At 46.6% G+C, this 19,543-nt stretch overlaps 1 protein-coding gene across 2 annotated transcripts in view; it reads left to right on the top strand.

Annotated features, from left to right (window-relative positions):
- TTLL11 (tubulin tyrosine ligase like 11) overlaps positions 1-19,543 on the top strand; it is a 222,178-nt gene that overhangs the window by 87,677 nt on the left and 114,958 nt on the right. For both annotated transcript variants that reach the window (XM_028107889.2, XM_088019260.1), the window contains exons 4-6: positions 236-811; positions 12,360-12,455; positions 13,269-13,384. In XM_028107889.2, the coding sequence (XP_027963690.2) occupies positions 236-811; positions 12,360-12,455; positions 13,269-13,384 (788 nt within the window). The remainder of the gene's footprint in view (positions 1-235; positions 812-12,359; positions 12,456-13,268; positions 13,385-19,543) is intronic.

The following is a 19,543-nucleotide window of genomic DNA, read 5'->3' as shown; positions in this document are numbered from 1 at the left end:
GGTGAAGGAGGTTGTCAGGGCGATGGCATCTACCTCATTAAAGGACTGAGGACAGTTCTTAGGTCATGATCTCGGCACCTAGTCCAGTGTTATCCCCCCGGTGCTTCGTGAAGACTCCCCCAGGCAGGGCTCACTCTGTCACTGCTTCACCAAACATTGGCTGAGGGTCCTGCTCTGCCTTGGGGGTGCAGAGAGGAAAAGAATGTAAGGCTAACCATTCTTTTTTCCCCACCAGGTTCGAATGGTGAAAGATGGCGACCCCTCCTGGAAGCCCACTTTTATTGTGAAACCTGACAGTGGTTGTCAGGGCGATGGCATCTACCTCATTAAAGACCCCAGTGACATCCGCCTGGCAGGGACCCTTCAGAGCCGACCAGCGGTGGTCCAGGAGTACATCTGCAAACCTCTTCTGATCGACAAGCTCAAGTTTGACATTCGTCTGTATGTCTTACTCAAGTCCTTAGACCCCTTAGAGATTTATATAGCCAAAGATGGACTCTCTAGATTTTGTACAGAGCCATATCAGGAGCCCAACCCCAAAAATCTGCACCACATCTTTATGCACTTAACCAACTATTCCCTGAACATCCACAGTGGTAACTTTGTCCATTCGGACAGCACTAGCACGGGCAGCAAAAGGACTTTCTCTAGCATCCTTTGTAGGTTGTCTTCCAAAGGTGTTGACATCAAGAAGGTCTGGTCTGATATCATCTCCCTGGTGATTAAGACTGTCATTGCCCTGACTCCAGAGCTCAAAGTTTTCTACCAGTCGGACATCCCCGCGGGGAGGCCGGGGCCCACGTGCTTCCAGGTAACCATTGCCAGTCCCAGCCTGAGTTCCCAAAACCTCACGGGGCCTGTGGAAGGCTCCCTGGCTTCCTGTGGGATGAGAGGTGGGGGCGGGGCGGCCAGAGGTGGGCCAGGGGGGTTGCGGGTGTGGCCTTGGGGGTTAAACCTGGGTCCAACTTTACAGTTGCTAGCTGTGTGAATAGAGGCAAGTTGCTTCCCCTTTCTCACCTGTAAAATGAGACGAGGAGTACCTCCCTGAAAGGATTCTTGTAAGAATTAAATGAAATAACACAAGCACAGTGCTTGCCATTTATTTATTCATCCTTCCTTCCAGCATTTTGTACCACCTGCTTTGTAGGGGCCAGGCACTGTCCCAGGTACTGCATAGACAGTCGGTCAGGTCTCCTCTGGCCGAGGCATGGAGTTTACTAATATGGGAGACAAATCATTTAGAAAGCACCTCATATAAAGTGTCACAAGGGCTAGAGTAGAAGAAGAAACGGACTGGGCACTGTGACATTGTGGGACTGTCTGACGTTTTCTGGCTGGGAGTGAGGGTGGTCTGGGAAGGCTTCGCAGAAGGAGTGGCAATTGGACGAAGTCGGAGATTCTGGATAAGTCGGAGACAGTGTTCTGGGGGGACATATTCGCAGCCCTCGGGGGAAGGGGGAGTCATGCAGTTCGAGGAACTGAAAGAGGTTCGGTGTGGTTGGAAGGTCGGGTTTGAGGCAGAGCTTGAAGGGAGATGAGGGAAGAGGAGGCGGGAGAGGTGGGTATCGGCCGAGTCACGAAAGGCTGAGGGCTGGGGGGCCCCCAGAGGATGTGCACAGGGGCATGGTGGACTCAGGTTTGCACGTTACAAAGAACAAACCAGCTGCAGGGTAGAGAGCGGATTGGGTAAGGCTGGGAGCAGGGAGGTGACTAGTGAACCGATGGCTTTCATACAAGCAAGAGCTGATGTTCACTTGGATTAGGAAGATCTTGGTGCGGGTGGAGAGAATAGATCTGAGAGCCATTTAGGAGGTCAACGGGCTGGGCTGGTGACTGCTGGGGCTGAAGGGATTGGTGAGGCTGTGGCGGTGAGGGACAGGGGAGAACCGAGACTGACTCTGGTGGCTTAGGCACTTGGATGGATGCATAGAAGCCTCAGGAAGGGGACCAGGCTTGTGTGGAGAAGGTCAGGAGTTGGACTTGAACATGCCCTTGAAGAGCCTATGTGACCTCCAAGTGGAGAGTTTGAATGGACATTTGGACATTTGAGCATTTGGGCCTGGAGTTCAGGAGCGAGATGCTGGGGCTGGGCTGAGAACTCACCAGCGTTCAGAGGATGACGGAAGCCGTGTGAGGCTGCAGGGGAGGCGGGGCCTCAGAAGACTCCTGCGGGCACCACTGTTTAGGCAAGGGACAGGTGGGGGTGGGGGTGGGGGAGGGACCAGCACAGGAGGCCAACAAGAAGGGGCTTGAGACGTAGAAGGGATATCAGGAGACGAGGCACCTTGAGTGCCAAAGAAGATGTGCTTGGAGAAGGAGCAGGCAGGGATCAGCAGCGGCAAATGCCACTGAGCTGTCACATGAGACCAGAACTGAAATTGTCCACGGTGCTTCGTGATCATCAGGGATGATCTTCATGGGAGTGAGAGGGCTGGGGCCACAGCGTGGTGGCCCGAGCCGGAGCGAGGGACGGAGGGGAGGGAGCGAGAGAAGGGCTGTGAGGCAGGGTGAGGCTGGAGTCTGGGCACTCAGCAGACACCCGGATTCCTGCCACCAGATACTCGGAGTGGGGAGCAGATGGTAAGAAGGAGTACCTCTGGGACCCTCTCCATCTCATCTTCAAAATTACTTTGTGACAGGTGAACGTATAAAAAGAACACACAGAACACGCCTTTAAGCTTTGGAGCAGAACAACAAAATGGTCATCCCAAACGCCACCTCCCTACCCAGGCTCGCTTGCTAGCTACCATGCTTGTCCCCATCCCATTTTCCTACCCACTCCCAGGGTCACAGTGTCTGGAATTTTATGTTTATCATTCCCCCTGCCTTAAAAAATACTTTTCTTATGCACGAATGTATCCCTAACAGTATATATTGTTTTGTTTTGCCTGGTTTTGAGCTTTATAAAAACGCTACTGTAAAGTATGTAGTCTTTTTCAACATTCTTTTCCACCACATGTTGAGGTGGGTTGTTGGGACCCGTTTCATTTGCACTGCTATCTATGACAATATCAATACACACGATTTGTTTGGGTTGTTTCTCGTCCTCCATCCAAGACTGTGGCAGGAGAGCAACAGGCCAATGGAACAAAGAAGGGAGGGGAGAGGCAGGGGGGGCAGCGACTCTGATGGATGGGTCTAGATCTAGAGATCGGTCCTTAGGCCCTTGGACCCCAGACTCTGGTTCCTAGGTAGGATGTCTGTCCAGCTCAGCCATGAGGTAGGTAGTTTATGGCATTAGAAAGGGTAAGTGGGCAGAACTCAGAGCTAGGACCAGAGAAAACAAGTCCGATCCCAAGCCATCAAAAGGTTAGGGCAAAGGAGACATTTGCAACGTGGAGGCACCCAGGGGTCATCCCAGGGGACCGTGTGGCCACATCTGTTTGACGGTGACGGCTATTCCAGGAAAGTCATGTGGGCCCGGCACGCACAGCCAAGCCACGGAGCCCTGGCACGGTGAGGGCGCAGGGGGAGCGCCAGGGTGGCGGCTTTGCTGTGGACAGGCTGCATGGGCAGCCACTGGGGTGGAACCAGGGGCGCAAGCTGTGGGGAACTGGAGGGCAGACAGGGAGGGAGCCACTGGTTTGGACAGATGACGTCTAGTGGATGGAACCGCAACCCCGTGTCTGTTTTCCTTTGCTTGACCACACTAACTGCTTCCAGGCCTGGGGTCAGGGGATGAGCCCCGGACTGGAAGCAATGCTCCAAGGAGGAGCTTTTCCCCTTCGCAGCTGTGTGACCTTGGGCAATTTCCTTCACTACCTTGGGCCTCTGTTTCTTTCCCCGTGAATCACCCGCACTCACTTCCCCAGCTGCCTTCTTAGGAGCGGCATGAGACACCATAGGTGAAAAACTTTGACGAGGAGTGAAGTGTTAGATGTTTGTAATGGGTTTACCATACATTTCAGATTCACGGTGATTGACAAAATACTAGGTTTTTTCCCCTTGGAGTCCTCTCTTACTTTCTTTATCCTCATCACTTGGTAAAACACTTGTTAGTTTGGGTCTCAGATACCCAAAGTAACTTGAAACCCGAAGACTGCAGGCAGCGGTATGGTTCTGCTATGCAGTTGCTGTGAGGTCTTACCTAAGTCACTTAACTTCTCTGGGCCTGTTTCCTCAGCCTCCTCCCAGGGCTGTTGTCCATCACACATGAGATAAAGAGGCAAACTATAACGTTCTGTGCACGTACAAGAAATTATTTCTTTGTCATGAAGCCCCCTTCGCCTGTAGCCTGGACCGGGCCCATGTTGCCGCATTCCGGGACATAAACTCCAGCCAGCGACATTACGTTTATCTTGAACATGTGACTGTGACCCCTTTCCAGTCATAGCCACAATAACTGCTTGGGAAATTGTGGTGGCCTGGAGCGGCTGCTGGCGCAGCTCAGGCTGTGGGCAACTTTCCTGTAATCTGTTGCCTAGGAACATTCCCCCCCACCCCCACCCCCATCGCGCAGCCAGCCCCCCACAACACGTCCTCACAGCCCTCAAGAAGGGCAGCGGTGTGACCCTGGCTTTGGCAGTCAGGTCCATGCGGGGGTAGATGATTCATGCGGCAGAAAAACACACGCAAAGGAAAGGTTTCCCAGCTCAGCTTTCAAGAACATTCTTTCCCAGTTCTGTTGCTCCGTCTCTATCTTCCTTTAGCACTGTGTCTCATTCTCTCCTTGGCTCCTGATCCTTTCCCTTAGATGTCTGGAAGAGACACCTTTCCTGAAGCCTAAGTGCCTCTCTTTCTTCTTTGTTCTTTTGATCTTCTGCTCCCCTTTAGCCCCAGATGCCCCCTGGGAAGAAGATGAAGAAGCAGCTTTGTGGCCACGCGAGGGCTTGGGTTTCACTCTCAGACACCCTGGGATGAGCTAATACCAGCTCCTTCCAGCCACGCGAGCTGGTGAGCTTGCCAGTTAACCTTTCTTTGCCTCGGTTTCCTTATCTGTCCTGCCACACACAGCAGCTCCTGTGCCTTAGACATAGTTTGTGCTTTCCCGAGCCTGCCCATTTGTCCTCCTCTGTCTTGGCCCGGCAGGCTCGCTCTCCAGTCTCACTGTTTTTTGTAATTCAGTGCTTCCACCAAGGTGCTGCGTAAATCCCTCCTTCTCTGTAAAGGCTTCTTTGACCACTTTTGATACATAAGCTTTTTTCTTCCTTAGGAATATTCCCTGGGCACGCACTGAGACAAACCCCGAGCTAGCTATGGGGCAGGTGGCCGTGGGTAAGGCACGGTCCCTGCCCCTAAGAGGGGCGCAGGTTATGGGGAAGACTGGCACCTGGGTATCACAACTGCTTGTCCTAAATGATGGAGAAGGGCCTCTACAGGATGCTGCGAGAGCACAGAGAAGGGAGTAATTAACTGCCTGACCCAGTCAAGGAGGGCTTCCCAGAGGAAGAGCTGTTTTAGCCAGAGCTTCAGGGATGAAGCAGAATCTGCCAGGCAGAAAGGGGTGAGGGACCCCCATCGTGGTCTGCTTTCCCTGCCCCCTTCCTGGCTGCCACTTCTGTGCTCCTCCTTCTGAAACTTCAGTGCTGGAGATTCCCAGCACTCAGTGCTTGGAAAGTTCCCTTATCTACAATAGCTCCCTCAGTGTTCTCACTTAGCCCTGTGGCTAGTATATCCAGCTGCCTCCTTCCATTTTCTATTCAGATATCTAGTGGGACTCTCACGCTCAACATGTCCAAAATCAAACTCTTGATTTCCCTCCCACACCTAGTTTGCCATTGTTTTCCTATTTCAGGAAATGCACAGCGTTTGATCAGTTATGCAAAATGAAAACCTGAGCCATTCTTCCTTCTTTTTGCCTCCTTCCTGGGTCTGCTACATAAGCCAGTCTTGCAAATAGACTTTAAAATACATCCTAACCAGATCTGCTGCTACCATCCCAGTCTAGGCAGCCATCACCTTGCACTTGTACCACCACAATAGCCTCCTAATTGATGCCCCGTCTCCCACCCTTGCTGCTGATGGCCTATTTTTCTCACTATAGCCAAAGTGATTCTTTTAGAACATGTCAGATCCAATTACTTCCCTTGTGCAAACTCTCCAATGGCTTTCTCATTGCACTTAAAATCCTGGCTCCTTACCATGGCCTTAAAATGCTACACGATCGGTTTCTTGTCTTCCTATCTGACCTCATCTCCTACCACTCTCCCTCTTGCTCACTCTTTGCGGTTGTTCAAAAGTGACCTGGGTTCTTGCTGTTCCCTCTGCCTGGAATGCTCTTCCTTAGCTCTTCAAATGACTTATCAACTCACTTCAATCAGTCCCGATTCATGCATCACCTCCTGGGACTTTTGCTTCTGGTCATGATGGAATAGCAAATCTGGACTGAACGTCCTGCTGAAAACAACTAGAATACTAGACAAAATACATGAAATAAGTGGTTTCCGATTTTGGACAACAGGCAGCTCAGCACTGTGATCCCTGAGGAAGTGGGGAGTGGAACCAAGGTTGAATCCTACGGTTGCCACAACTCCAGGACATGCACACAGGGAAGGGGAACCCAAGAGCTGTGACCTCAATGAGCTGCGGAGATGGAGATCAAAGTTTGGGAAAGCTGAGGCTGAAATTCTGTGTGCAGAATTCTGAAACGGAGGGAGCTGAGCTGGAAAAGAGCTCCAGAACCTGCAGAGATCCCTGTGTCATTGCTGAGTGTTAGGCCACCCCGATGTGAGTGTTGGTCCATACAGTTGGGCAAAGAGAGACCAGTGAACTGATAATCTGAACAACTCCCAGGCTCACATAGAGCAGGGAGAGATGTTCATGCTCTGAGTAGCTGGTGTGGATAGTCCTTGGTGGTCACTGGGAGCATTCAGTGGAGGTTCCAGAGAAGTTATGCCTTAATGGACTGAATCTTCCCTGGAATGAAAGTTGCTCTAGACCCAACCAAGTGGAGCTTAAACAGTAGGCCTTGGAGGTGTCAAATTAATCTGCAAATAACTTCACTGCCAGAAAAGCCTTACCCCCTTTTAAAAGAAAACAAAATCCAGACACTCAGCATTATAACATTCACAATGTCCAGCATCCATTCCTGTCCAGCATCCAGCATCCAGACATTCCACAGAGCAGGTAAGGTAACCCATACCAAGGGGAAAATCAATACAGACTCAGAATTATCAGAAGTGATGAAACTAGTAGGAAAAAGATGTTAAAACAGCTATTAAAACTATGCACAAGATTTTAAAGGAAAATATGAGCTTAATGAAGAGAGATGGAAGCTATTAAAAAGAACCAAATGGAACTTCTAGAGAAGAAAATACAAAATCTGAGATGAAAATTTCACTGAATGAGATTAGCAGATTAGACACTGCAGAAGAAATAATCAGTGAACTTGAAGACATAGCAATAGAACCTATCCAAAATGAAACAGAGAGAAGAGAAAATGACAGGAAAAATAAGTGAACAGACCCTCACTGATCTATGGTACAATATCCAGTATTTTAACATATGTGTAATTGGAGTTTCCTAAGTAGAAGAGACAAGGAAAATACAGAAAGATATTTGCAGAAATGGCTCCAAATTTCCAAATTTGATAAAAACTAGAAATCTGCAATCCAAGAAGCCTAAGAAACTCCAAGAAGGACACACACACACACACACACACACACACACACACACACACACACCCCAAAGCTTATCATAATCAAATTGTGGAAAACCAGTGATGATAAAAAAAAAAAATCTTAAAAGCAGCTAGAGAGGAAAGATACATTATGTTCAGAAGAGCAAAGAATAATGAAAAAGTTATTCTCATCAGAAACTGTGGAAGCCAGAAGACAATGGGGATGGCAAGGCCTTCCCTGGTCATCCTTCTAAACCACCAACCCTCCCCTCCATCCACCATATCACACTCTTTGTGGCCTTAATTATTAACTTACTGTGATCTCTCTCTTCACTAGAATGTAAGCTCCAAGAGGGAAGGATATTAAAACATTGTTTATCTTGTTCACTGCTTTATCCCCAGTGCCTAGAATAGTACCTAGTTATTTAGTAGGTGCTCAATAAATACTTCATCAGTAAAGTTGCCTTCCAGGCAGAAGAGTATAAAGGCGGAGAGCAGTAAAGCATCCTCGAACTACTACTGGTTTAGCACAATTACAGCCCAGGATGTGCAGGGGGAGGAAATAAAGCTGGAGTGTGAGATCGATGTCAAGTCAAAGGGGAATTTGTAGGGCATGTCATGGAACTGGGGCTTCATTCTGTAGGCAGGGATGTTAGGCAGAGGAATGCTAATACTCTACGTTTTAGAAAAATTACTCTGGCAGCCCCTTGTGCCAGATGAACTAGAGGGGTGAGTTGGAGAGCAGGAAACAAATAGGGAGGCTATTAAATTAGTCCAGGTGAAAGCTGGTGCAGACTCGATAGAGGCCAGGAGCAGTGAGGATGGGCCAGTTCTGGAAAGCTCTTTAGGAGATAGGATGTACAAGAGATACATTGAGCAGGAGTCAGTGAGCAGCTAGATATGAAAGATGAAGGAGAGAGTTTTGACTTATGTAACTGGGTGGATAAGGAATACAGGAGACAAAGTCGATTTTAGAGAAAGATGGTGTATTAATGATCTACTGCTCTGTAACAAATTTCCCCAAAACTTAGCAGCTTAAACTTACAAACAATTTATTATCTCTCAGTTTGTGAGGATCAGGAATCTAGGCTTAGGGGACTCCCTCTTGTTCAGTCTCTCACAAGGCTGCAATCAACATGATGGCCAGGACTATAGTCACCTCAAGGCCCCACTGGGGAAGGAGTCTGAGGGTAGGGCTCAGGCCCCCCTGGCTGTTGGCTGAAGACATCAGTTCCTTGTCACCTGGACCTCCAGAGGGCAGTCCACAACATAGCAGCAGGTATTACCAGGAGGTGGGGATTTGTTTTTAGGAGCAAGTCACTAGGTGACTGGCTTCCCTCAGAGTGTGTGAGCAAGAGAGCAGGAGAAGGTATTCCAGGATGGAAGCCACAGTCTTTTTATAATCTAATATTGGAAGTGACATGCCATCATTTCTGCCCTCTGCTGTTTTTAGGAACAAGTCACTAGGTGCAGCTCACACGCGAGGGGAGGGGATTACACAAGCACATGATTACCAGGAGGTGGGGATCATTGAGACCATTTTAGAGGCTAGTGAGTTTGGATTGTGATAGTGTGTTTGGATATCCTAAATTTGAGGACCCAACCTCCCAGTTGGGATTACTATGGATGCAGATGGATGTGTAGTTCTAGGGCTCAAGAGAGAATCTCCTCTCATTGGAAGGTAGCTTGGAGCCTTGGCATGAGTTTACAAGTAATGGCCCAGGGCCCTTTTCTTCCCAACTTGTTTTGGAAGCTTCTAGAAGGGCCGAAGGACAGATAACTTGGAATCCCCAGAGTACCTCTGGAGTAGGAGGTGTGCAACACATAATTGCTGACTCAAGTACTTGTATGGGGCAGAGTATCATGTGATTGAAAATCTCTCCCCCTCCCATCTCTCCCCCCTTTTGACAATTCCTGCTGTGCCATCAAACCGGGGAGAGGTTTTCCCCTCTCTAAGCTGCAGTTTTGTGATCTGCATAAAGGGACAGTTAGACTAGATTAATAGTTTTTCAAAAAAATATAAAGCTTTTTTTCTCTGGGGAACCCAGTATATGAAATAGGTAAAAGTTAATTTGATCTGGCCTCCCCAGTGCTTCCCCAGAAAAGAACCCCATTTTGAAAAACACTGGACCAAATACGTTCCTGACTTTTTGCCAGCTCTAACATGCCAGAGTTTCATGACAAGATCAACTCTAAGCTCCTCTCAGGCCTGTTATTCTGTTTGTTGAGATCCCTTGGTACTACATATTTCATTGAACTTTTGAAAAGAAAACAAATTGTATTTCCTTGAACTTGTGAAAAAGTATAATAAAGCTGGCCTTCATCAAATGCTTACTGTGTTTCAGGCACTGTGCAAAATATTTTACATCGCATTATCTTTATTTGTCCTGTCCCCCGCTACTAGACTGTAAGCTCCAAGAGGACAGGGAGCTCATCTAGTCCACTGCTGTATTTCTAGAAGCTAGAATAATTCCTGGGATATAGGAAAGCATTCAATAAATATTTTTTGAATGAATGAACTAAGGTAAGTACTAGTCTTATTCCCATTTTACAGATGAGGAAACTGGGGCTTAGAGCTGCTGAGTAACTTGCCTATAGTTACACAGGTTAAAGGCAGAACTAGGATTTGAAATGAGCTCCTCTGGACTCTAACGCCATGTCATGCCATTTCTCAGTGGTAGGATCAGTAGGAACCTGCAAAGGGAGCTAGCCTATATTGGGTACCTCCTATATGATGAGCATAACCCTAGGTACTCTTTGCTTCCATTAGCCGCTAACCCTGCAACTCAGCTATTGTGACTCCCATCTTTCAGATGAGGTATATGAAGCTCAGCGAGGCTAAGCACCACACCCAGAGTGAGAGATGGAAGTAGGATTGGAGCCAAGTCCTTCTGACTCCAAACCATGTCTGTACAAGATCCTGCATATTCAGCTACATGCACAAAAGTTTAGGTTCTGGAAAATACCACACCATTGGTGGGTGCAGGTCAATGCGGCTGGTGAGGTTTTGCCTTCTCCAGCTTTCCTGTAGCTTTATTTTCATGAAACCACTGTGCATTGAACTGAAAGCATCCACCAGGCTGAGAAAGAGCAAGTCCAAGCTTCTGATTGGAGCAAAAAGCAGCTGATGACTAAGGATGACAAACGTGGGCCCCATAGCCCGCTCCTCTCTGTAGCCTCCTCAATACCACTTGCCTCGGCCCAGGTCTGAAGTTAGACTGATGACGTCACCAGAGTCTCTTAGAGGGCTCGTCACTCACAGCCACTTGTCATATATTATTCAGCGCATCTATAACGCATGTAACATTCTCTACCAAATTTCCATTCCTTTCTTTTCGTGACCAGGGAAAGAAAAATAGAGTCAGAATGACTTTTTCCAACCCCTCATCCTTAGTGCCCTTCACTAAAGAATAACCTCATCTTGAGTTACCCCCGAAAATGGTCATTCAGGCTCTGGTTTCATTAACAAGGATGAAGCTACAGTTTCATAATTGTCATCTAATGCACATTCTATATAGACAAGTAAATGGATTTCCCCCATCTTTTCTTCGGGGGTCCACATAGGTGGGGACATAGCTGTCACTTTTTCTTTCTCTCTCCGTCATTCTTCATCTTATTTTTTTGAAACTTTGGGACTGTATCAATTGTTAGAAGCTTTCTACCTTCTCACCTCCTGTAGAGTTAATGAGAGTCCCCCCTGAGCATCTGACGTCCTCATGGTTCGAGTGTGAATCTCATTGGAAGCTGGGACCTCCAGGGTCAGGAGGAGTCACGTAGGGGAAGGCTTGTTTCAGGCAGAGGGAATGAGATGCCAGGGTGGCTCACCCCATCCTAGGGCTTGTGAGGAACTCACAGAGCCCAGAAGACAAAGCTTCCCCTGAAGCAGCACTCTGGACCGAAGGGCAGGCGTCAAGGACAAATGGTGTTGGAGTTAGCCTGGGGTGTGAGCCAGTGCAGTGACACAGCGCTCCACACCCAGAAGGGCTTGGTGCCTGGTTTAATGCTCTGTTGTCACCATAGTGAAATTGTCAATACTTTTTGAACAAGGGGACCCACGTTTTTGTCTTGTGCTGGATCCCACAAATGGTTTGGGGAAATCCACTGGCCTTTCTGAGACTCAGTTTCTCCTTTTGTAAAGCGGAGAGCAGATCCCTCCTTCAAATACACTGTCATGAGGATTAAATGAGATTATGAATTATCGGTGCATTGTATAGTAAATGGTGCCTAATAAATATTCCCTTCTCCTTAGCTAAGAAGGTCTATCAGAATCACCGGGAGGGTGGGGGGGGCCTTGGTTTTCAAAATTCACTTGCCTGTGTTCCACTCTGACAGATTCTGACTCCCAGGGTGTGGGTTGGGGGAGGTGTAGTGGTTAGGGCCCCTTCAGTGATACCGAAGTACACCTGAGCTTAAGAAAAGTAGCCTTGGGTTTTCAGAGATCTAGCTAAGAAGCAGCTTAATAGAGGAGAGCGGATGGAGAGGGAGAAATTGATGGACCACAGCTGATCCTTAACATAATAAAAACCCTGTTAAGGAAGAAAGAGGTCACTGATAATGCTGAAGTGCGCTATGAGAACTCGTCCCATTATCAAGGCTCCTATAAAATGTTCCGCTGTCCATTTGGCCTGAGAAGTACACCCCGAGGAAGAGGCACCGTGGACAGGAGAAGCCAGGGTCACAGCCCAGGGTGGGGGTCAGGTTTGGATTTATCGTCACCTTAATGACCCTAATACCATACACGATTCCTGAAAAGAAATTGTAGCCAGAGGGAGTAATCCTGAATTATGTTTATCCCGCCCAGATTTTAGGCTTTGACATTCTTCTAATGAAAAACCTGAAGCCTATCCTACTTGAAGTAAATGCGAATCCCAGCATGAGAATCGAACATGAGCAAGAAGTAAGTACTTTGAATAACTCCTTGAATATATTGCCCAACCACTGCATGTGGTCACTCTCATATTGCTCACTTGGCTAAACAAGATTCAATATTCTCAAATTGGCACAGCAAACTTCTGCCCAAGTCTAAATAATTTCAGTTTGGTTGAGCTCTGAGCAGAGTCCATAAATATAAGACCTATCCGACCCATGGTAACTGCCCAGCATGCCGTTCTTCCAATTTTTAAGGTCTGCAGATATAGGAACAGCTGAGCCTTTCCATCAGTTTTGACATGAACTAATTAGTTAGCCTCAGGAGATGAGCTAATTGAAATTCTATGAATATGATTTAGCCATGTCGACATATTTGAATCACTAAGATAAATAGTACATTTAACAGTGCTTATATTTTTCCCTCCCCCCTTAAACACACACACACACACACACACACACACACACACACACACACACACACAAAAGACTGGAAGGAAATACACCAAATACTAATATTGGGTTTTGGGGGGACTATGTAAATTCTTTTCATTTTCTTAGCCCCTTCTATATTTCCAAATTTTCTACAACAAGCATGTATGATTTTGATGATTAGATTAACATAGTGCTCTTTATGTATGTATTTCCTCTTTATGTCTTTTGTCGATTTGTTAAAGGAAACTGCCATCGTACAAATAGCATGAAGGGAGCCTTTTAAAAATTCTCTTCTATAGATTCATATAAGCAAAACCTAACCAACAGTACAGCCAATAGAGCTGGTGCTGATAGTCGCTTGGTACCAAGTCACTCCCTCCACTGAAACACGGAATCCTACCCGTTCAAGCTTTCTCCAGGGGTGTTTGAAAATGTCCCCAGCCTTGTCGATGAGGAAGTAAAGGTGGCCGTGATCAGAGACACGCTGCGCCTCATGGACCCACTCAAGAACAAAAGAGAGAACCAGTAAGTATTTTTTATATCATTCATTTCTATCAACTCTGCTCCCATGTCCTAGCCATTTGGTTCTTAGGACATCGTAACATTGTGAGATGTACATATTAAACCAGCCAATCCATCATATTTTCATTTATGGATATCAGCCTCCGAATATGGTGACTTAAAATCGGGAGATGGATATGTATATGAATCTGACGTTTGGGATTCAGCTGATGAATTTTTAGCTGATTGTTACTTGAATCTAGGGAGTCGCTTCCACAAACCCACTCCCCCTGCCACCCCCTGAGTTGGGATTGCCTCTCACCCACCACTGGTGACGTAGCGCTTGTCTTGGAAATGCTCAAGCCTAGGGAGAGAGTAAAACAAAGCCAAGGAGAGGACCACAGGCCGCTTGGATGTGATAAAGATCATTTCCTTTTTAACTTCGTGATTCTTATACTCTTGCATTATAAGCCTTTTGTTTCAACGTTCGCAGAGCCAATTTAAGGAAATTCCGGAAGTTCTATCATCTTTACAGCAGTATAATTCTCTCTGCCCACCCACCCCAGGGCAGGTTACCCCCGTCGGGATGCTGGTGGGAGTGCGTGCCCCACCCCTCCCTCCGTGGAATCACCCCTGAAATGAGCTGCATCTCATTTGGGTATTGTGTTTGTTTTGTTTTTGTCAAATTCCTAGCTCTCACAAAGTATGGGTTGAGTAAATATCGTTATGCTTGTTTGAGGCAGAAAAATCAAAGATAGGCATTTCAAATAGCACTCTTTGTACCGCTGGCAAATCAGATTGACCTAAACGCTCGCAGACAAATAAAGCCCTTGTCAGCACGCTTCAAGACTGCAAGGAACACTGGCTTCCCCTTCCTGAGCAAGGGGTGTTCTGCAGGTGCCTCCACCGCAGCACCTCACGAACTGGGCTCACGCCAGAGATACTGTTAGAATATACTGCAGTGGTGCTTCTCCCCTGGCTTGCGCACTAGAACCATCATAAACACCAGTATGAGGTCCCCCACTTCTAGAGACAGTGATTTTAATTAGCCTGAACTGGAGGCCTGGCCACGTAAGTCTTCCAGGTTCCCTAGGGGATCCTACTGAGCAGCCGAGGTTGAGTGCCGCTGCCTGGCACGAAATGTCACTCTGTAGGAGTGTTTGTCTTATTCTGAGTCCGGCTGGACAGTGGCTGCTCCGTTGAGCGCCCCTCCGGAGTGTTCTTCACTACGTGAGGCACAGAGTGCGGCTGTTGGCAAGACTTGGCTGAGAACGTTCACCCACAGTCCGTCGGGCCAGTCCTGCCAGGCGTGGCTCCCACCGATTAGAGCTGCAAAGTGGTGTCCCATCAGGTCCCCCGCATCCTCGGTGTGGCTCACACACCACAGCAACTGGGAGTGCGACCACTCGTCTGGGCACGCAACGGCTTTCTTCCGCCAGCCCTAAGGAGAGGGAGCAGATGGAGGGCTGTTTGGTCAGATTCATTGCAATAAAACTCATTCCTTGAAAATCTACTCTCCAAGGGTTATTGATCTCCCTGATAGAGATGAGGTCTCGAGAGACTGTACGGCCCTCTGGGGAGGTTTGGGGGGCTGTCCATGTCAGTGTGGCACACTAGTGCAGCTCTTTAAAGATGACCTTGACACATGAGCGCTCCGATTGTGTTGGTGGGAACAAATTCGAAGGCCATTGTGTGGCCACCAAAAATAGGAAGAGATATAAGAGGATCACTGTATTTTCACGTTAAATGGTACCGGAACACGATAAGCTTTCTTTTCCTTGGTTTGGATGTTTTGCTTTACCTACACCTGGCATTCTGGATCATCTCGGTGAGTTGTAGACCTAAAACTGAATAGCGAGGGGGCACAGGACCACAGGAAGAATGGGAAAGACAGTTACAACTTATCAATCATAAGTAGCAGAACCTGGTTTTAACTGAAGGAGCATTGGCTTTTTTTCTTTTAAATTGATAACCAGGAACAGTTAAAACTTCTAGAACCTGACCTCGATTCTCATATAAAACCCTTCTATCTCCCCCTTTTCTTACCATTAAGGGTGCATATTAATAGCCAAATGTCATTTACTGATAATTTTCCTAAATTTCACCTTAAAAAACTCCCAACAATGATTGTCTACGAAAGTACTTTGTAATCTGTAAAGTGCATTTATATGTAAAGAATTATTATCATTTCGGTAACTTTATCATGCAGATAAAAAGGCTAAAATTATCCTCAACTCCTCTGTGTAGAAATCTTTCAGAATCACTTGAAAAAGCAATGTAGTTAGGCCCACAGAAAATGCCCAGTGTTGTAGTGCTGAATCATATGTATCCAAAGCTGAGACCATGTCATTCCAGCTGCAGAGCACAACATGACAGACTTCTGGGTTGGGAGGTAGCTTTAGAAACCAGAGTGTCTTGTGTTTAAATAGGATCTGACCTAAACCTTTAAAAACAAACAAAATCCTAGCCTTTTGCTACAACTCTTTAACAAAAGAGGGTCTGAAGTATCCCTCATTAATTCCTTCTTGAGTACAGATTGTCAGCAGGACCAGTGAGGTGAGTCTTCACTCTTCTCATATAGATTGAAGAAAAATGGTAGATAGATAGATGTCCTGACCGCTTCATATCTCTGAACTTCCTCGGGAAGGTAGGGAGGGGGATTGTGTCCATGTGTGAAGCATCTTCACACACCTCGGGGGCTGATGAACTGGGTTCAGTTTCCTGGTGGGACTGAAAGCAGTCCCCATGCCTTCCACGGGAACAAGAAATTGTGACTGCTGGTACCCATCTTGGCAAGCTGGAGGCTTGCTCGAAGATACCAGATTCAAATTCTGACCTCAGGGATGTTGTGGAGCTATGTGAGCCTTGGTGTCCTTTTCTATGAAATGACATTTAAATGAAACAGGAAACCTATTGATAAATAGTAGCCACTTAAATGCTTAGTTCACTACTCAACAATAAAATTCTCTACTAGAATATGAGAAAACAAAATTAAAGCTTAGCTATCATTATCTTTTCTGGTATACTTAAAGCAGAATTTTGAGTTGAAAACCAGTGACATATCCTAAAACTGAAGCTGCTAGGTCACTGTGGACTAGAATTGACACTGGAGCTGGTTGCCAATGGAACCTTCTGTTTCCAAGTAGCAAGATGTCACTGGCCCAGGCATATTTCTTTATTGGATTAGGAGAAAATACCTTTGGCCCCTGAAGGAATAAAATAGCTGTCATATGAGAACTCTTTTGAACTATGATACATCTTATAATATCTAGTGACTCTGATTTACATAGTAGGGTTTTTTTGGAGGCATTGAAGGGACATGGGAAAGGGGAGGCTAATGGTTTGGGACTCTGGAAACATCGTATATCTGTACACACACATATATGGTGATAAAATTCACATAATATAAAATTAGCTATTTAAATTCCATGGCATTTAGTATATTCACAGTGTTATGCAACCACCCTCGTTCCAAAATGTCTTGTCACCCCAGAAGGAAACCCTATACCCATGAAGCAGCCACTCCTCATTCCCACCTCCACCAACTTACTCTCTGCCTCTGGATCTACCTGTGCTAAATACTTCATATAAGTAGAATCATACAATACACAGTATTTTTGTCTGGCTTCTTTCACATAGCGTGTTTGCGAAGTCCACCCATTTTGTAACATGTATTGGTGCTTTATTCCTTTTTATGACCAAATAATATTCCATTATGTGGATATACCATGTTTTATTATCCATCTGTCACTCGATGGACATTTGGGTGGAAGCAATGAACTGTTTTATATTTCGACATTCTGTAGATTTCATTTGAGAACAAAGAATCTTTCCAGCTACAAGAAATTTTTTTAAATTCCTGGTTTACTTCAACCCCCTCATTTTATTGAGATAGAAACCATCATGCCAGTCAGCTCCCTGGTTCAAGAATCTCCCTCCTAAGTGTCCTGCAGACGAGCAGCATATGTCCTGGTGAGGCACTGGGTACGGCATCAGCCTGGTCTGGGGGGATGTTGTTAACCTCTGATCACTGTACTATGAGCTTGGCCAAGGCACCCTGTTCTCTGATCTGGTCTCTAACATGGGAATCAAGGTATCTCCTTGGCTGGATTGTCATGGTCATCATATGAAGTGACACCAAGGAGAGAGCCTCATGACATCTGAAGACATTAGACAAATGCCAGTTTTTAGGCCCACCAAGTGGTCAGTCAGGCTTTGAAGTTCTGTTAATGGTGACAGGTAAGTTACCAGCTTCTGAGGCAGTCTATCTGAGGAATGTACATGATGGTTTTGCACATGTGAATCATACAAGACAAAAACCTAGGTGAAGAAGTCACAAAGCTAGTTAGAGGCAGCATGGGGACCGGATTCTGGGTTCCTGACTTTGACACCAGTGTCCACTTCGCTTTGCCACGTTGCTCCATTGACCTCCAGCTTCGCCTTCCATTCAAAGCCAAGCTTCTAAGATAAAGAGAAAAAAAAATCAGGAAAATCAATGGAGAGTTTTCCTTTCCTCAAGGGATTTGGGCAGCCTAATCTTTTTAAAAACTCCTATCCAGAGCAGAAGTGAACACATTGCATTCCCTGATTATTTAAAAAACAAAGTGATTGTTCCATCAATTGATTCATTTTTGGAAGGTCGGTTTACCCTGGGGAGCCATTTTACTGGTATTTTTCTCCTTTTCCGGAAGGTAGGTATTTCTGGTAACCAGGTTCCTTTCTCAAGAAGCATAGCCCTCAGGACCCCAGAGAAGTGTAAGTGAAGCCAGAGACAGGCTTGGAGGAATCGGAGGGGACTTTTTCAATATCGAGCTGCCACGTAGTGCCCAGGAGCTGTGATATAGACAGCCTGGCCCGTCTCTTATACAGAAGCGTGTATTTTGGAACACGGCTTATATAAGGCACAGAAGCACCTTTCCCCAGAGCAACATCTCACCGCCCTCTCCCAGTTTAGCTTACTTCCTATCACAGCAACAACCTGGTGGATTAAAAGGGGAGGAGTCAGGCTGGTCAGAGCAGCTTTTGCCCAGATTCAGAGAGGTTTGTCCTCTGGAGGCTTCACTGGGAGCTCAGGCTTCACTTCTCGCCTTGAGTCCAAGCATATCCCTCGGATCCTGCCCCATGTTTAGAGCCAATAAATTAAATGAATCCCCAGATTAAGTTGATTCTACATAGAATCAGGGATAAAGGTGGAACATTCTAAGAGAAATGAGACCAAGGAATCGCCCAGTCGCTCAGTTTCACAGCTGGGGCTTGTACCAAGACCAAGGAATGTAACTCTGTCCTGTCCTGGAGAAGAATATCAAAAACACATGAACCAGAGGTCCTCCAAGCCCAGACCCCTGCCACTTAAACTGGCAGTATATCCTACTGAAATCTCTTCAATGGGAGGGAAGAGAGACTCCTAAAATGTCTAGACTAAACATGTCTTCATAAATGCGGGATGCCATCTTTCTTATCAGAGCGTGCTCTTCGGCAAACAGTCCTTCAGAACAATCTAACCGTCCTGACCAATGGCCCATCTTGCTTGCACAGCTGACATTTTGCTGAAATTCTGGGTTTCCTTGATTCCTAAGGATTCCTTTGTGGTAAGACCCTACAGATCAGCACACACTGACCCCGAGCACCTTTGAAGATTTCACAGAAATCAGGAGTCTGGGTCAGAAAGAGATGAATATTTGCATACTTATTTGCATGTCATTGACACCGTGCAAGGATTAGAGAACAGCTATTGGCTTTTAGAGTATTTACTGACTTACTCTGTGCCAGGGAGAAGCCTTACAAAACTGAATTAGCTCACAGGACAATGGGAGAGGCACGATTTATTTACTGATAAGAAGAGTTAAAAAAAATCTGGCTAGGAGGAGGTGGCATTTGAACTGAGGTTTAAAGATGAGGAATATTTGAAACACACAAACGGAAGGATGTCCCTGGTGGAGGAAACAAAGTCACAGGGCTCTGTTGGGGGAAATTACGGAGTTCAAATCGGCTGGAGAGGCAGGTGGATGAAGTGGATTCACAGAGGGGAGGTGCTGCTGGGGAAGCAGATGAAGACCCAGACGTCAGAGGGGGATGGCCTTGAATGGCAGGCTAAGAAAATCAAAGCTGGTTTTCAGTCCGCGGTATCTGCGAGGCCATTAACTACATAAAATTTTGTGTATCTGTATATTTTTCCTGGAGAGA

This window comes from Eumetopias jubatus, unplaced genomic scaffold (assembly GCF_037043125.1).
Source record: "Eumetopias jubatus isolate StellerSeaLion01/CBP00866 unplaced genomic scaffold, mEumJub1_p1.0 scaffold_15, whole genome shotgun sequence".
NCBI lineage: Eukaryota > Metazoa > Chordata > Mammalia > Carnivora > Otariidae > Eumetopias > Eumetopias jubatus.
The sequence above is the reverse complement of the archived record's forward strand: the minus strand, read 5'-3'. Positions and strand labels throughout refer to the sequence as shown.